The 19,393-nt window shown below is 37.7% G+C and overlaps 1 protein-coding gene and 1 long non-coding RNA gene across 2 annotated transcripts; one reads left to right on the top strand and one right to left on the bottom strand.

The window, feature by feature from the left end:
* Positions 1 to 5,385: 5,385 nt before the first annotated feature.
* Positions 5,386 to 12,145, bottom strand: NDUFA4 (NDUFA4 mitochondrial complex associated). The gene is made up of 4 exons (XM_072783993.1): positions 11,748 to 12,145; positions 10,372 to 10,460; positions 9,636 to 9,696; positions 5,386 to 5,602 (listed from the first exon to the last, which is right to left on the bottom strand). Exons 1-4 carry the CDS (start codon positions 11,787 to 11,789, stop codon positions 5,546 to 5,548), a joined length of 249 nt encoding a protein of 82 aa, XP_072640094.1. The 5' UTR covers positions 11,790 to 12,145; the 3' UTR covers positions 5,386 to 5,545.
* Positions 11,335 to 16,324, top strand: LOC140608973 (uncharacterized). The gene is made up of 2 exons (XR_012010972.1): positions 11,335 to 12,339; positions 12,650 to 16,324. It is a non-coding gene; the product is annotated as an uncharacterized lncRNA (long non-coding RNA).
* Positions 16,325 to 19,393: the final 3,069 nt, after the last annotated feature.

Genomic DNA, 19,393 nt, shown 5'->3' with positions numbered 1-19,393 from the left:
ATGACCCTATCCCATATCATTTCTCCTCCCTAATTGCTCACCTCCCACCTTCCAGCTACCTTAGGTCCTAAAAAAGCAATAAAAAATGTAAGTACTAGGAAATAGTTTAATGATAGTATGACACTTTGTATTAGTCACTTTTTATCCAGTTTATTATTCTGCTATAAAATATAAGGAGAAAATGAACAAAACTTTTATTTAAGTCTACTCAGTGGTGCACTAGAACCAGTTCACATCAGTTCCTAGGGCTGAATCTTCTCATCTTTTCCCAAATTGTGATCAATCACACCAATACGGTGCACTGAACCTGCATTGAACCCTGCCATGGTGGGTGTATTAGTTTTCTATGGCTGTAACAAGAAATTACCATGAATTCAGTGATTTAAAACAAGTTAATATTTTAGTTATGTAGGTTAGAAGTCTGTCACAAATCTATGAGGTGCCTGGGTGGCTCAGTCCATTAAGCATCCAACTCTTGGTTTTGGCTCAGGTCATGATCTCATGGGCTATGGGACTGACCCATACGTCAGGCTTTGCAGTCATCAGGGAGTCTGCTTGGGGATTCTCTCTTTCTGAGACCTCACCACCCCCCACTTGCTCATTCTCTCTCTAAAATTAATACATCTTAATAGAAAAAAAAGGAAGTCTGTTACAGGTCTTATTGGACTGAATTTCTTTCTGGAAACTAAGAAAATCCATTTCTGTAAATTTTCCAGATTCTAGAGGCCTCCCACATTCTCTGGCGCATGGCCTCTTTCTTCATCCTTAAAAGCCAGCAACATTGTATTTCTTTGATCATTATTTTATAGTCACACCTCCTTGTGGCTTTCTTCTTTAGCCTGTTTCTTCCACTTTGAAGGACTCTTCTAATTACACCGAGTCCTATATAATTCAAGATAATGTCCCTATGTTAAGGTCAGTGGATTAGCAACATTAATTTCATCTGCAACTTATTTCTCCTTTGCCATTCTTAGATTCCAGGCATTAGGAAGTGAACTACTTTGCGGGGGGTGGGAGTGGGAAGGGGGATTAATCTGCCAATAACAGAAATTGGTAAATACTACAAATCATAATTCTTCCTCCCAGAAAGCTGGTTGTTAAACATTTACCAGCACATCACTGCCACAAGTAATCACAAAAGAACATCAGCCAAAACTCTTACAAGAATTATAGGATTAAAGCAATTTACGGAATCCTAACAAAGTTGCTTTGTACCTTAAAATATTTAAATACACTAACTAAGAAGGATAAATTACTCTTTGAGCAGTTTAAAACAAATTAAGTTTACCAAATATCTTCACTTAGGATGAATTATTATGGAGTCGAAAATCTTATATAGCATTACTTCCTTTCTTGTAAGGAACAAATAGTAAAGTGTTATTATAAAGTACATAAGCTGTTGTCTTTTAAGATTAAAAAAACAACAGCAGGGAAGACTTAAGGATTTTTTCCAGATGCTTTTTGTCATTGATACAGTATCAAATAATTCTTTAAGATCAGGCATAGATTAACTCAGTATCATTTTCAACCTAGAAGAAATGACCTGCATATTAAGATTTTAATTCACTGAGTCATAATGCAAACCAGAGAAGGTGGAACATTATTATGGCATGCTACGTGGGTAGGCACTGCTTTAGCAAACCTATTGAGAAACATAAATCACATCACTTCTTAAGTCTTACAGCTCTGGTATAAAGGTGGCCCTTGTCCACATATTAAAATCAATGATATTTACAATAAAGGATCAGTTGATCAGATTGTTGATAGTTGGAGAAGTTTTACTAAATAGTAATTTTCTTTAAGGTTTATATAATATACCTTTTAGAAATTTCTCATTAACATTTCTGATGGAATGAGAGGAAGAAATAAACTCCAGGGTTTATAGTTATAATAGCTAACAATGTAAGTAATGATTATCCTGCCAGGAAATACAGTTTTTTACATATATTATCTTATTTAATTCTAAAGGCAACTCTATGAGACAAGTCTACAGAGATCAGAGAATGAACTCTTACATCAAAGTCCTTGGATTAAAATCCTGGTTCCACCACTTCCTAATCATGTTTGACCTTGGGCATATTTTTATGCCTTGTCAAAAAGGGGTGGGGGAGGAGTAATAAGTCTGCCATACAATGTTGTACCCATAATAAATTAACATATATAAGGAGCTTAGTGGTGCCTAGCTAAATAATGTTTTCTATTATTAGTTTGATCCTGTTATAAGATGCCCTCTTATAACCCTCAGTTTCATTACCCTACATAATCAAGAGAAGTGGAGAGTGCCTCCAAAAATGAATTCTACCAACCATCCCAGAAGAAAGGGAAAACTGATACAATGGGACATGTTAAAATGTAGTAAATGTGTATACAATTTTTACGTATAATATGTATTTTTTCTTTATTGCATTTCAATATTCATTAATATAAATGGTCTGTTTTGCTTAACACTAACTGGTATTTGTTAAAATTAACAAGGTTCCTGGGGCACCTGCGTGGCTAAGTCAGTTAAGCATCTGCCATCAGCTCAGGTCATGATCCCAGAGCCCTGGTTTGGAGCCCCACATTGGACTCTCTGCTCAGCAGGGAGCCTGCTTCTCCCTCTCCCTCTGCCTGAGGCTTCCCCTGCTTGTGTTCTCTATCAAATAAATAAGTTCTTAAAATAATACTGAGGTTGTTGAATGCCATATTGGGACATTTTTGAAAAAGCAATTACAAAATAGCATCTAACATATCCTCTACATCACAAAAAGTCTTAGACATATATTTTTTGTGAATTATTTTAACTGCGTTGAGCATGCACTGCTTCTAGAATTGGAAACAATAAAGCAAAAAAGGAAAATGGATAGTTTTGGCAATGACTATGGTATTGGGGACTCAAGGATTTTTTTTAATAAAAAAATGATATCTGGTTTTATTTGTGCCTATACTTATTTTCTTCATTCAGATTCATCTTGATTGCAGTGTGTGAAACAAAACAACCTTCAAACTCCAGAACAAACTGGATACTATTTTAGAACAAACATAATGCCCTAGTTGAAAAAATGCTCTAGTTTAAAAACCTATTAAAAATTATCAATTGAGGAAAAATAATCAACTGGGGTGGTAGTGAGGAAGCATAGCTCAGAGTGCTTTTGTAAAAGGCATTTCACCATCTCCAATTCTGATTCTCTGCCTCTCTTAAGAGTCATCCGTATTCACTTTGCTTTGTTCCAGATGCTTACTGAACCGGCCCCTTTTAAAAAAAAATCCATTTAACAAGTATTTATTAAACACCAACTATGTGCTAGGTACCACTGTAGGTGTTATGGATACAAAAGACAAAAATACTTGTCCATGGAGCTTAAATTTTAGTGAGGGGAGAAGTTTAAACAAATAAATCTAATTACATATTAGGACAGTAATAAATGAGAATAAAAGTGATGGTAAAGGGGGATCCCTGGGTGGCGCAGAGGTTTGGTGCCTGCCTGTGGCCCAGGGCGCGATCCTGGAGACCCGGGATCAAATCCCATGTCGGGCTCCTGGCGCATGGAGCCTGCTTCTCCCTCTGCCTCTATCTCTCTCTCTGTGTGACTATCATAAATAAATAAAAATTAAAAAAAATAAAAGTGATGGTAAAGCAGGGTGCAAAATTTTGGACAGGGAAGGCCTCATTAAAAAGGTCAACATGAGAAAGACTAGAAAAAGTGAGAGCAAACCATGCCAATATTTGGGGAAGAGAATTCTAAACCAACGATCAAATCCCCGAGGCAGAAATATGCATTGGTGTGGAAGATCAAGGAAATCCACTTGGTGGTGTGTGAGCACAGTAGAAAATAATAGAAAGTAAAGGGAGAAAGTTGAAATATCTAGCTTTTGACTAAAATGGGAAGATGTTGGTGGGCTTTGGTAGGCTTTGAGGAAAGGTTTGTCATATTCTGACATATATTAAAGATCACTTAGGCCGCTGTGTTGCAATCCATAGACAGGGATATTAGAGTATTTTAATTAAGGTTAGCTGACAATGGCTTAGGACCAAGGTGATAGGGGAATTATATGTTGAAAACAAGGAGATTCTAGGTATATTTTGGAGGTAGAGGATACATGACTTATTGATACATCCAGGTATTAAAAAAAGTTAATGAAGACTGAGAATTTTGGCCTTAATTATGAGAATGGTGTTCCTATAAACTGGTATGATTGAAGACAGTGCAACTGAAGATTGTAGATGTGGAATCTGAGAGGTTCACAAATTGGACATGTTAAATTTAAGATGCCCATTAGACATCCACATAGAACGAGTGAATATAGACATATCCATACATAATATGTGTACCCGTGTATACACATATACAAATGGGAAAACATTTGGTCTCAAAAATTACCTAGGATATTCACATCATATTTGAAAATACGAGACTGGATGAAGACTGCAGATAATGAAAAGGTCCTAAGTTTTTTCTTTGGAGTATTCCAATATTAAAAGGTCACAAAAAACAAAAAACAAAAAAATAAATAAAACAAAAACAAAACAAAAATAAAAGGTCACAAAGTACACCAAGAAACTGATTAGAAAAGCCAATGATGTAAAAGGAAAAGAAAGTATGTTATTCTAGAGACTACAAGATGAAAACGTTTCAAGAGTCATGTCAACTGTTAGAGGTCAAAATGAGTACTGATCCTTGACTTTTGAATTTAGAAACATGGAGGTAGGTCACAGACGACCTTAACAAAAGCACTTTTTAGTGGACTAGTGAGGGTAAATCCTGATCAGGGTGAATTAATAAACTTGAAAGAAGTGAAATTCAGTGTGATTTTTGCTTGGCTTTTTTCCCCCCCAAGTACATACTGGAAGCACATGCAAATTCTGAAAGCTGCAATTTATCAAATATACATAAATGCTAATCCAAGACATCAGTATTTAAATGATTTGTTTGGTGACTTCATTAAGAAACTGACAAAGCAGTGTTGTGTGATTAAATCAGTACAGTAAAAGCATAATGGCTACTACCTCCATGAATTAGATGGGACTCAGATCCAAATACAATCCCTGATAAACTTGAAAACCTTCAGCACAGGGGTATGCCATGGTAAAAATCATTAACAACTAAACACACTTCATCATTCAGTTGGAGAAATCCAAAGGTTTCCATTTTACCAATGCCAGACACTTGAGTACTCTTCATGATCTTTGCATTTGCAAGTATAATTTCCAGTACCAGTTGTTAAATATACTCTAGTGAAGTTACCAATGTCCCATACAAAAAATGAAAAGTGTTTTGAGCAACTTAAAGTCTTATCTTCAAATTACACAAATGGATGGAAATTCAAGAAATTCCTTAAATTCTAAGTTTATTTCCTATACTCTAAAGTTCAGAGCGAATTTTCAGCATTAAATAGTGACACATATCAAGTTTCAGATATTTATTATTCAGTGTAAACCCCAACACAATACACCAACATGATTTCGTGCATTTAGAGGGGAAATATTTCCTGGATAAGTGGAAAATTGTGCGGATGGCTTCTGGAAGACCTTCATTCTAAGCAGCTTTATAGTGAAACATTTCATTTAGAAGTCTGGACCTTCTTTCTTCAGTTTGCTGTAATCTACATTCACTGAGTAGAACTTGGAAAAGAAAAAAGATATTTTAGATAATCTATCAAATACAGAGAGATGGTACAGAAGTTTTAGAATTTTTTTATTCAGCTTTCTATAGTAACAATTACAGGCATGAATTTTTTATTATGGATATTTAACAATAAAAATCATCCAAAGAAAAATGCCAAAATTCCAGTCCTTTAATAAATGACTTTGTTAAGGTAAAAATATTCAATCTACCTCAGAAGAAGTTAGTATGTTCCTTCAATTTCCTAAGCCAGACTGCATCGATATCAAACTAATATCTATTTCTGGCAGAGAAGTTTTTAAATACAACTGTATTTTTGCTTCTAAATAATATCATGTTTAAACAATAATGCATGGAAACTTGTAATTTCTAAAAATTTCCTTATATTCAACTAAAATTGATATGAGAAATAAATCTATGACTGCTTTAGAAAAACACTGCCTCAAACTCTTGATAGCTGTTTTTTTAATGATCTATATTTGAAACATCTCCAAAGTTTCTACTGAGAAAACATCAGGATTTATACATAAGCCCAAATAAGGCTATACTCTTGGGTTTACTCATTCTTGTGCCAAAAAAAAAAACACTGAAGAGGTTGTGATATAATTACTTGAAGACCACATTATTTTTACTCCAAAAGAATTAAAACTGCAGAATCAACATCAACATTTTCTTCAGGGTTTTTAAAAAGGTCATAAATCTGTATCTATTATTTCTTCAAACTCTTTGTTTTTCCAAATATGCCCTAATTTCTTTGCTTCTAACTGAAAAATTCTTAAGTTTTTATAAAAAGAAACATTCCCAAGTTGTAAAGCCTATCTTTGAGATAAACACAAAGTTGCATAGACAGAGAAGTACAAATAAGCCATAAAGCAACAATCTTTGTTCTGACATTATTCTTATGAAGCAACTGAACTTAAACCAGATTTTTAAAAAGAAACTAATTGCTCTACCTTAACATGTTAACAAAATTAGAGGAAATATTCAAAGAACTACAGGCTATATATTAAGAACATAAACACCGATTAGGTTCTTCTAATGGATGCCAGACAAATGTGGGCACAATGCTTTGTTTTCTTAATTATCACAGCCTTTATCAATCTCACTGTATAGATGAGGCAACTGAAGATCAACTTACAAGACTCGCCAAACACTGAATGAGAAGCAGGATCAAGCCCTTAACACTCATGCAGAGTGGAAAGGTCACAGTATCTTTGCCAATTTTCTCAAAACTAAGCAAGCTTCTGATCAATTTGCTTCTATTAGGTTCCATGTCCCAGTATCAAAATTCTCCTTCAAGTAATAAAGTAATTTTCGAATCTGTTTTATTTCAGCTTCTATGACCCTTTTCTTTTTCTCAATTTAAAGGTGACTACCTGGAAGGTCTCTGGAACAGTAGTTGGGAATGCACACATATTCTGATAATGGCTTTGGGACATTTTATTTCATTGAGTGTGTTGCTGAGTTTATGTTTAATAAATCTTATTTTATTTCTTATTTTAATGTTTAAATCTTATTTTAGTTCTTTTGTTTGTCTTAACTTTGGCTAGATTTGCCAAAACCTAGTGGTTTACAACAAAGGCTTGTTTTTCACTCACATTATATGCCATTTGGAAGCATGTTCTCTTCATTGCAATTCTGGGTTGAATAACACTTAACTGTCCATTTTGGTTTCAGGACAGATAAAGAACAATGGGGGAACCACACACTGGTTCAGAAGTGGCAGATATCATTTCCTCTTACTTAGGATTCTCCAGATTTAAGTGATGTGGCCAAAAACAAGTCTCCTAAGTGAGCCACAGTGAATGTGGAAAATACCTCACTGTTTAAGTTTAGAAGCAGTAGCAATCTTCATTCACCCTAGGCTCACAAGTTTTTGGACTGGGTTCCCTTTTGTTTCTGCTTACAAATCACCCAATTCTTCTCTAAGTTCAGCTCTTGGCAAATACAGCAAATAATAGTCCACTAACATCCTGTTTTTCTACAACAAGCTCTTTAGACACATGTCCACCTTACAAGTTACAACAGGTGATATTTTATCAAATAGTTTGCCATTATATGATTCATCTTTCCAGTATCTAAATCAGTGTCATAGCTACTTATCCCATCCATGCCACACAAACTAAATTTCTGTTGCAGCAACATTCCATTTCCAGTTCATATGTCCTCATAGTGGCATGTGTTATCATAGTGCCAGGGAATTGTTAATTGCCTTTATCAGAATCACCTAGGGAGCTTTTTGAACTATACCTACCTAGAGATTCCAATACACAATTTGTTGGAAGAACCAATGCCTGTTTTTTTTTTTTTTTTTTTTTGGATGTGAAATCATTTTCTCTAGAATGTACTTAAGTAAACTTAGAGGAAAAATAAGTCAGGATGCTCATTTATCAGTTTATCATTTTTTTCAAGTTAAAACGTAATACACAGGTAAGATGGCCCGGTAAAGCTTCACCAGTGCTTTTTTTTATTTGTTTCTTGTAGAGAGATCCATTTACAGATCTGGGAGCCAAATTATGATCAGACAATTAAGTGGAAAGCTTGGAATCAGCCACAGGCAATAATCTCTTAAAAGTTGCTCTCATCAATAATGATAGCATGCATCTCCATCATGGGTGTAGATCTGCTAAATGGTCCTGGACACTCATTGGTCAGAGCACCCCTCCTTGAAAGTATTTAACCAAACGCTATTTCTCGTTTGATGAAGCAGCTTAGTACACTTTCCAGTGTACATAGTGAGTTATATACTTTAAATAAGTAAACTGCATTGAATGTGAATTATACTCTAATATAAACTCCCTTGGTTTTAATATCTTCAGAGTTTGTCTTTGCATGCAAAATTTCTACACATAAAGAAGCTTATGTTTAGGGTCTTAGACTTGTGACAACATGGATGAGCTTTAAGAGTATTATGCTAAGTAAGATACATCACACAGAGAAAGACAAATACTGCATGATACAACTTTATGTCAAATCTAAAAAAGCTGAACTTGTAAAAGTAGAATGGTGGTTACCGGGGGCTGGGGGCAGGGGAATTGAGATGTTAAGGTACAAACTTACAACTAGTAAATAAATCCTGGAGATCTAATACACAACACAGGACTTATGGTCAACAATATTGTATTATAAACTTCAAAGCTGCTAAGACACTAGGTCTTAATTGCTCTCAACACGCAAAAATATTATGTGACACGAGAAAAGTGTTAGGTAATGCTAACACAATAATCATACTGCAATATATAAATTTATCAAACCAACACCTTATATGCTTTAAACTTATGTTAATTTTATATGCCAATTGTATCTCAATAAAGTACATAAATGGTCTCAGTCCATAAACTCATTCTGTTAAACTGCAGTTCCACAAACCACTTTTTTTTTTTTTTCCACAAACCACTTTTAAGGAAAGATGTCAGTTTATTTAGAAGGTTCATTGTAAAATTTAAATTTCAACTGAATTTCATTTCTTCCTAATTACTCTCAGCGGAAATATTTCAATCATACCAACAAGAAAGAAAAGGCAATCAAACCATCCACTGGAATAGTGCTACTCAAAGTGTGGTCCACTGACCAGCAGCATCAGCATCACCTAAAACCTTGTTAGAAATGCAAATTCTTAGTCTTCACAACAGATCAACTAAATCAGAATCTCTGGGGATGGAGCTTAACAATGTGTTTTAACCACCTCTCCAGTTGAGAACTATGTACATTGAAGTTTGAAAACCACTGCACTAGATGATGATTCAAGATCTAAGAAAATGTTATATGATAGCTATTCCATCTCCCTTTTTACTTAGTCAAATCATGAACACGTTAACTTAATTTCACATCCAGAAACTAAAGTCTATGAATAAAATCCCTAGAAAAACCTATTTGCTAGGGAAATAGGCTTTAATTTCATAGAACAATCCAGCAGTTCCTCCAAAGTTCATTATAATGGAATTTTACATGTATATCCAGTTTCAAAAAAAACCTACTTCCTGAGTATTAAAACACACTTTCTCAGAATTCTGAAATAATTTTGTAGCTTACCTTGTATTGATCATTGGGACCCAGTTTGTTCCAAGGTTCTGGGTTATTCTTCCTATCCCAACTACAAGGAACAAACATTACAATTGTTATAGTAATAAAACACTACTTAAAATAGTTTTATACTTCCTAAGAAGCTAGTATTTGTAATACAGCTCATTTTCTATTAGATTAAGTATGGTGTGTTTTCATTAGAGTTGAAATAGAGATAGGCTCTATAATTAGCAGTTCCATATAATCAATTAGAAAAAAGGGTAGAACAGAAGGCCTCTGGGGCAGTGTATTTGTCCCTGTCTTTATCACAGAAAACTTTAAACTTGGCTTTTACTAAAAAGGTGATGTACAGAAAAGCACAAAGAGTAACAATACATTTTTTGTTGCCTATTGTTCTCTAACTTCAAAAAGAAGCATTCCTTATTGAGGAAAAGCAGACAAAAACCATTTACATTTATCAGAAATCCTGATCAAGCACTTTATAAAAACAATTGTCTCAATTCTCACAAGATTCCAAATAGATATTAGCATTTCTACTCTCCCCATGAGAAAAATGAGACTCAGGGAAATTTAGACAATTTTATGAACTGGAAGAGTAAATGATAACAGCAGGACCAGGATCCGAACTTCCTATATGACTACAAAACTTTAGGGTCTTTCAACTACATGACGTTGCCTCCCTAAAGGCTGTGGCTCCTAAAACACCTTTAAACCATCATCATTCTAAATATTTTTAAGTACTTACCTAACATCTGGATTGAACAATGCCAAGCGCAATACATACAGCGCTGCTCCAGTACCTCCTGCCCCAATAAATATGAAGAGGGGGATCAACTAGAAACAAACACAAAATACAGAAGAATTAACAACCAGCTTCAAATACCTAGATACTGAAAAAAGAAAGGCTACAATAGTTCCTACACACTAATTCTGAAGTCTCAAACAGCTGTTTTTCGGTCTTGTTTTAAAATGTGAATAAAGGTAGACCTCTTACTGAGGCAAGATTTCTTATAACTGTGTTCAAAAGAAACAGAATTTCTGAAAGACGTGAAGATGAACTTTCAATGTGGAAAAAGTCATATCCAAACTCCTAAATTTCCAAGAAATCATAGCATGTCCTCCTCACCTCTCTAATATTTATACATTATTCCCATTAAATTTCCCAGCTTCCTTTTATCTCGAGGCTTGTAAAACTTCTTGGCCTGTCTTATAAATAAGTGTTATGAAAAACTCGAGTTCTGGGACGCCTGGGTTGCTCAGAGGTTGAGTGTCTGCCTTTGGCTCAGGGGGTATCTGATCCCGGGGTCCAGGACCGAGTCCCGCATCAGGCTCCTTGTGGGGAGGCTGCTTCTCTTCTCTCTGCCTGTGTCTCTGCCTCTCTCTCTCTCTCATGAATAAATAAATAAATAATCAAAAAAAAAAAAAAGAAAGAAAAACATGAGTTCTGTGAAATTAAGAGTTTGAACGAACAAATATCTGTTACAAAGATTGGTTACATGCTTAAGTCTCTGAGAACATACTGCTAACAATGCTTAATAAGTACACTATGGGCTTAAGACAAGGGCTTCGTATTTGAGTTTTAGGACCCCTAAACGTTGAAACGCTGGAGAGAACACTGAAATGCTAAAGAACTTAAAAGCGAGCCTCCTCCGCGCTACCGAACCCCACCCCCACCCCCACCTGTCAGGACGTCAAGACAAATTGAGGATCCCAAGACTGCAGGCCTTTATTTGCCACCCGGCCCGGTGGTGCAATGCAGTAAGCACCAGACCCTGGAGATGGCATGACAGACAGGAAACCTGACCTGCTGGTCTCAGCCCACACAGCGCACAACTATCCCTGGGTCCGACGGGCAGACCAGAGGGTGCGATCCCCAGAGGGTTCCAACACTCACCCGTTTATTTTCCTTGAAGGTATCCCTCACCTTCCGCCTACCAGCCCAAACCCCTCAACGCGTAGCGAGGAAGGTCAGAGCTCAAGGGCCCGGGGCACCTAGGATCCGGCCTCGAGGAACAATCAACGACGGTGAAGGAGGAAGAGGAAGCCCCCGGGGAACTGAGGAAGCCGCAGCTGACAGAATGGGCGACTGAAGACACTGGGAAGAAGGGGGCCCGAACTTACGCTCGGATGCTTCTTGGCCTGACCGATGATCTGGCGTAACATGGTTGTGGCAGAGGTCTCCCGCGCAGGGGAAGGAAAAACCGAGTTGCCGCAAGGCCCGGAACGAAGCAACGCCTCCACAGAGCAGGAACGGACGTCCAAAGTCACCCAGCACCTCCTCCCTGAAGGCCCCCTGGCTCGGAGGGCAGCTGCGGCAGGAGGGCCCGGATGCGGCTGTCCTTGACAGTGCCTGCTTTGACCCGGCGCCTCATGCGTCTGCTCTAACCTGGCCAGACCCTCAGCGTTCCAGTCCCGAGCGCAGCATTCTCATTCCTGCGCTACAGATGCCGCTGACCAGGAGACTTCTGCGTCCAAACTAGAACGCTTTGACTGAGCAGACAGGCACTTTCTCGGAAACACACGCGTTGAGACGTGGGGTGGGCGGGGTCTTCTTGGGAGGTCCCCGGCCAGCCCGTCCGCGCGCTAAGGCGCTGGGGGCGCGCGTGCCGGCCGCGAGCCTGAGGGCCCTGACGGGCGCTGAGGGAGCTGCGCGGCGCCTGCGGCTGCTGGGCGTCAGGCCCCTGGAGAGCCGGCCGGGTCTCTCGCTGCTAAGGTCAGCCCCTGCGGTTTAAGAAGACTGCAGCTGCTTCCTGTCTCCCACTGTCGCTTCTTACGGGCAGAAGTGAAAAACCAGTAAATGACTTGAAGACGGCAGCAGCCCTCTCAGACGTAATCTCTAAACCCCCAGGTCCTGGCTCTGGATTGAATGTTCTGTGGCATACCCCCATGTCCTGTCCCAGGACCCTAAACTGCATCCTTAAAATGTGTTCTGAGTGGTCCTGTTCCCACACATATCTTTTCTAGTACTCTAACGCAATTTTCATTTATTTCTTGTTGTTGTTGATTTTTTATTTTTTTTTAAGATTTATTCACGAGAGACACAGAAAGAGGCGCAGAGACGTTGGCAGAGGGAGAAGCAGGCGTTTCGCAGGTGCCCGATGGAGGGACTTGATCCGGTGACCGGGGATCACACCCTGAGAGAGAGGCAGAGACACAGGCAGAGGGAGAAGCAGGCTCCATGCAGGGAGCCCGACGTGGGACTCGATCCCGGGTCTCCAGGATCACGCCCTGAGCCAGGGGCAGATGCTCAACCGCTGAGCCACCCAGGTGTCCCTCTGTTGTTGTTGTTGTTGTTTTATTCTGAAAGTCGTAACATGGGACAGACAAGGCTTTCGTGGTAACATGGGGACAATCTGAACCCTCTCGAATCTATGTAGTTGACAAACTAGTGGTAGTGTGACAGTCTGAAACTGAAGATACCCTTTTGAAGAGGTGTTGGAGGGTCTGGTATGGTTGGGACTTGAAGAGGGAGAACAGGGTGGGGGATCAGATCTGCTGGTCCAGTGACCACTTTCACATCAAGGGTTTTATGCTGAGAGCACTGGAAAGTTATGAAAAAAAAAAAAAAAGAAAGAAAGAAAAAAGAAAAGTTGCTGTGATTGTAAATGATTGCTCTATGTATGAAGAATGGATCAGAGGACATAAGCATGAAAGGGGAGAGACTGGTCAAGGGCCACCGCAGCGGTCCTTGAGAGGGATAATAGTAGCTTGGACCAGTGTGGGCAACGTGATGATGTAAAAAGGATTACAGAGATTGGTTGAATGGGAGAAAGTGAGGAGAAGCAGCCCAGGATAATTTCAGAGGTTGTTTTGGCGTGCTGTTTTTATGTAGATGTCAATTATTGAGATGAGAAGCAATAGAGAATGATGGATATGTATCTATGTAAAATACAAGTATATTGGGATGCCTGGGTGATTCAGCGGTTGAGCATCTGCCCCTGGCCCAGGGCGTGATCCTGGAGACCCGGGATCAAGTCCCACGTCGGGCTACCTGCACGGAGCCTCCTTCTCCCTCTCCTCTCTCTCTCTCTCTCTGTCATGAATAAATAAATAAATATCTTTAAAATAAAAATACAAGTATATCTCTGTAGGGCAGACGAGAGATCTAGATTAGAAAAATATATTTAGGTCTCGGCTTATTGATGGGAAATGAAGGCATATGACTGAATGAGACTACTTAGGAAGAGAAGTAGAAGGTAGTAAGAGAGACAAAGGACATGGAGGTGAGGAATTCCAACATGTGATGTTTGGGAGAGAAGATAAGGCCAGCAAAAAAAAAAATCCCACACAAAAAAAGATAAATGGCAACTATTAAGATGATATGTATGAAGTTTAGGAAGTCTTGGGTCTTGAATTCATTAAGTCTGGCATGAAGTGCCTACTCAGCACCAAGCACTGTTCTAACTTGGGAGGAAGCAGTGAATGCAAACATTGTTCTATCCTCATGGAGATTACAGGAGAGTTAGGAAGACAAACCATAAATAAACAATTAAGATAAATTTAGATGGTGGGACACCGTGGTGGCTCAGCGGTTAAACATCTGCCTTTGGCCCAGGGCCTGATCCTGGAGTCCCAGGACTGAGTCCCACATCGGGCTCCCTGCATGGAGCCTGCTTCTCCCTTTGCCTGTTTCTGCCTCTCTCTCTCTCTGTCCCTCATGAACAAATAAATAAAATCTTAAAAAAAAAAAAAAAAAAAGACAACCTTAGACAGTGATAAACCAATAAAATATGACAATAAGAGAGAAGGACATGCAGGAGTAAAGTAGGTTACTTAAGTGAGAATAGACAAGTTCCGTCTGAGGTAGTGATCATTACCTATCATATTATTGTATTTAGATATTATGGCTAAATTTCCAAATATCTAATTAATATCGAATATCTAAATAAATTAAGGTTACCACACTTAAATAAGGAGGTAACCTGGTGAAAATATGGTTGAAGAATGTTCCAATTCTCAAGAGAAATTGTTTTGAAATTAAAAAATAAAAGAAAACCCAAGAACAGTGTGGCAAGCCACATCAAAGAGGAGAAGAAAATGAGATCAAAGAGGTTGTAAAGGACTCTGTCATTAACTCTATAGATGATGATGAGGAGGAATGTGGCTCTATTTTTAGAAATCACAAAAATCATGGAAAATACTTAAAAGTAAACACAGAAACCTAATAGCAGTGAATGTAGGTGGATTTTCAACAAAGAAATTAGGAGGAAGACTTCTTGTAATATTTTATTTTTATTTTTGATGATAACAGGTGATAATAAGTAAATAGGTGTACAGGAATACCCCTTTAAGAAAGTAAAATCAAATGGCATACTTTTTGGGCATTGACCTAGTTTCTAGCAGTAACAGTAATATAGGTAGTCCATTTATGCCTTTGGGAATGTTAACAAAGCAGGGTTGCAGAATATAAATTTCATTAAATATTTTGAATATTAACCAAAATGTCAAATTATAAAAGATTGAATTATGCATATTAAAGTTAGGAGAAAGAGTCTGTGACCTATATTTTAGGCAGGGATTGGAAGAATAGAAGAGGCAATCAAGGAAAAGAAGTCATAAGAAGATACATATTGTAAAAATACATTTTAGCAGGCAGCCCCGGTGGCTCAGCGATTTAGCACCATCTTCGGCCTAGGGCATGATCCTGGAGACCTGGGATCGAGTCCCATGTCAGGCTCCCTGCATAGAGCCTGTTTCTCCCTCTGCCTCTGTCTCTCTGTGTCTCTCATGAATAAATAAATAAAAAATTTTAAAAACTACATTTTAGCTTTAGAAGTAGTTTTGGTATGTGTGTGTGGTAGATTATATTATATACAAATACCTGTTGCCTGTTCCTAGAGGGGGATATTATTCATTTGCCTCCAGGTCAGGCTTGATTGATAAGATGACTTGCTCTACTAGCAAATGAGATGTGAAACATAACTTGTGTCATGCACAAACAGAAGCTTTAAGAGCCAGTATGTGCCATGTTCTTTCTTTACTCTTTGCCACAAGATCAGCAATGTTGTGGATAGAGGTTTGGGTGTCAGGGTGAAACTTACTTTGAGCAAAGACATTGCTGACCTATAATGAATGTATATTGAGAATGAGAAATAAACCTTTATTGCTGCAAGTCACCAAATTTAAGAGTATTTTGTTACTGTAGCCTAATTTAGCCTACTAAATAAAGAATTTGGCACTGAAAGTGTTTTGGTATATAATAAAAATCCTAAAATATCTAGTATTGGATTCAGGTTCCAACAACAAGTAACAAGGTAACTGTTACAGGCAGCTGGAAAGATAGCAATTATGTTATACTGTGCTGCAACATTTGATGAAATTGTTCTCAATTAATTGGAAGGCAGTTAATGTCTCATAAATTCATAGGTTTCAGTGAAATGGTAGGCAAAGGGTATGTTAGAGGGATGTGTCCATTACTATTGGCAACAGTTGACAAGGTAATACAATAAAGAGATGGGCTCAGGAAATAATTGGTCAGCTTACAAGCTTCAATGACAGAGAATGGAGCATCTAGAAATTTAGAGACTTGCAGAGTTAGAAAATCTGGCTGATACTTATCTTCAGCTGTATAAGATAAAACTAAGACTGATGTTTAGTCAAAAAGGTTAATTAAAATCTCAAGATAATGACCCAATCAAGAATGTAGCCATCACACCTTTATTCAAACACCTCAATAAACTAAGATGTGTCAGTAAATTCTCTCAACTGAACAACTTGAAATTCTGGACAAAGAGATAAGGGTGTAGCTCTCTCACCAAAGCCTGACAGGATCAAAGTGACGAAATTAAACCTAGAGAAAGGAGGTGTGACTAAAAATAAATGTGAATATAGCCACTGGTATCAAATAAAAGAGAAATAGACAAAATACTGTTAAAAACAAAACCAAATCCATCAGCTTTGGTTAAAGACATTGTGACTGAGATGTGAAATGACACCTGGACTCCCAGTGTTCTGGAGATGAAAAGCAGGTTTGAGAGATGTACTCATCTTCCAAGGATGGCCTATTCTCTAATGTCTCCTTTATTTTTTTTAAAAGATTTTATTTTATTATTTATTCATGAGAGACACAGAGAGAGAGGCAGAGACACAGGCAGAAGGAGAAGCAGGCTCCACGCAGGGAGCCCAACATGGGACTTGATCCCTGGTCTACAGGATCAGGCCCTGGGATGAAGGCGACGCCAAACCGCTGAGCCACTGGGGGCCCTCTAATGTCTCCTTTAGATGGTACTAGGGCAAAGCTTCCTAAAGGGTGAGACAGGAGCCACAGAGAAGAGTAGACTGGAACTAACCTCCAAACTGCAAAATCAGGACCTACTCAAGGAATATTCTACACTTTCAGTCAATAGCAATTTCTGCTTTGTGAGATTTCAGGACCAGGGTGTGCCTCCCATTCTTTCTTTTTTTTTTTTTTTTTCTTTTTTTTCTTTTTCTTTTTTTTTTCTTTTTTTTTTTTTAATAGGATCACTCATGGTGGTTATACAGCCCCTGTTCCACCATTGTATTTTGTATGTTGTGGGGTAAATAACTCTGCTATTTCATAGATCTCCAAATTAAGAGGAGACATAGCCAGAACAGAGACTACAGCAACACTCATAGATTATGGGCTTTAAGCTGGGAATAATGACCATGCAGGATTTTTTAGATAATTTCCCTTGGTGAGGAGGGTGAAAGAGGAAAAGAGAAAGATCTGAATGACTGTAATCAGAAGGGCCATCAGAAGTGGTAGATTGTCTTTTGTTCAAAATATTTAATGTCCTTACTGGGAAAAGATTGTCCTTGATCTCCCTGTTGATAAGTTTTGTCAGATGACTTGATTAAGGCAATAAATGCAAAAGTAAAAGTACTGGCAAAACAGGAAGAAATAAGACTTTGGGGCCTATGAAGAACTTAATGAGGATTATGACCTTTGTAGAATGATCAGGCCAAAAGAGAGGAAGATTTATATTCCATATGGATGAAATAACCTGAATAAGGCAGAAGAAATAAAACTTCATAGTGTAAGTACATAATATGTATAAGAGATCGAGATGAATTCAGTGTTAGAAGCTTTGGTTCCATAGGGAAGGGTTATGGAAAATGAAACAGAATAGGTTAATCCAGATTTTCAAGAATTTTAGATTTGTAACTTGATCCTTTAGGTAGTGAAGATTCCTAAAGGCTTTGTATCTAAACACAGGATATAAATGTTTGTGTCTTATAATTTTTGGAAAATTAAACCATGCACCTATATCTTCAAAATAGAATTTATTTTAGAATAGCTATATTTTATTCTTCGTCTATTGCTATTTATTATCTCAAAATTTCTATCTTCTCTATGAATCCATTCATTCATTAAACATATATTAAACACATAAAAACAACTACAAGCCATATTATCTCAATAAATGAATTGGAACTATTTTTTACTATTTCACTCTGAGACTTGTGCCCTCTAGATTTCTTTCTTGTTCCTTTGTTTGATTTAATTTTGTGAATAATTTTAAAAATACAAAAATGTATAGATAATAGTTGTCTAAATTAAATGTAAGTTCTGTGAATAGCTCTAAAAAAGCCTAAGCAGTATATTAACAGCACCGCCCAAAAGGATTTCTCTTGCAGAGTTTCTCTGAAAATTCAAGCCTAGAAAATGCTGGAAGGTATGTGCTTATGTGTTATTAATGTGACAGTAAAGAAGTGACTTCTTTAGAGAGGAATAATTTGATAAGTGAGCCATGGAATATGATAATATCAATGCAAATTGAAGGCAGAATCTTATAGTTTTTATTCTGTTTGCATTTAGGCATTTAATTATTTTTCTAGCAGATAAATTGACAACTGTAGTTGTTTTTCTGATAACACAAATACAAATTATACCTTCACTTGTTAATGAAAATTCTGCAGCTATCCTTAATCTAAAAATAAATATGTTCCTCCATTAGTATTATGGTTATTTAGCATAAACTGTATTTAATTATAAAATTTCTATTAGAAAAATGAAAACATATTTTGGTCTGTGAAAGTTTACTTTCACCATTGTCAATCTCAAAGCTTCACATACTGTCATTAGTTTAAATTAAATACCTGAAGAACTTTATGTACAATATTCAATGAACACTAAAAAGTAAAGAAACTCTAACAATGTATTTATGTATTAAAGATTTATTTAGGGATCCCTGGGTGGCGCAGCGGTTTGGCGCCTGCCTTTGGCCCAGGGCGTGATCCTGGAGACCCGGGATCGAATCCCACGTCGGGCTCCCGGCATGGAGCCTCCTTCTCCCTCTGCTGTGTCTCTGCCCCTCTCTCTCTCTCTCTGTGTGACTATCATAAATAAATAAAAATTTATAAAAAAAATAAAAAATAAAAAAATAAAGATTTATTTATTTGAGGGGATCCCTAGGTGGCTCAGCGGTTTGGCACCTGCCTTTGGCCCAGGGCGTGATCCTGGAGTCCTGGAAACGAGTCTCACATCGGGCTCCTTTCATGGAGCCTGCTTCTCCCTCTGCCTGTGTCCCTGCATCTCTCTCTCTCTCTCTCTCTCTCTCTGTGTGTGTGTGTGTGTCTCATGAATAAATGGATAAAATATTTTAAAAAATAAAGATTTATTTATTTGTGAGAGAAAGAGACTGAGAGAGCACATGAGCACAAAAGTGGGTGGAGGCATAGAGGGAGGAGAAAATCTGAAGCAGACTCCTGACTGAGTTTGGAGCCTGACCAGGGCTGGATTCCACAACCCTGAGATCGTGACCTGAGCTGAAATCAAGAGTCTGACATTTAACTGACTTAGCAAA

Source organism: Canis lupus, chromosome 18 (assembly GCF_048164855.1).
Source record: "Canis lupus baileyi chromosome 18, mCanLup2.hap1, whole genome shotgun sequence".
NCBI classification, from domain to species: Eukaryota; Metazoa; Chordata; class Mammalia; order Carnivora; family Canidae; genus Canis; species Canis lupus.
Note: the sequence above shows the minus strand (reverse complement) of the source record. Positions and strands in the feature narration are given on the sequence as shown.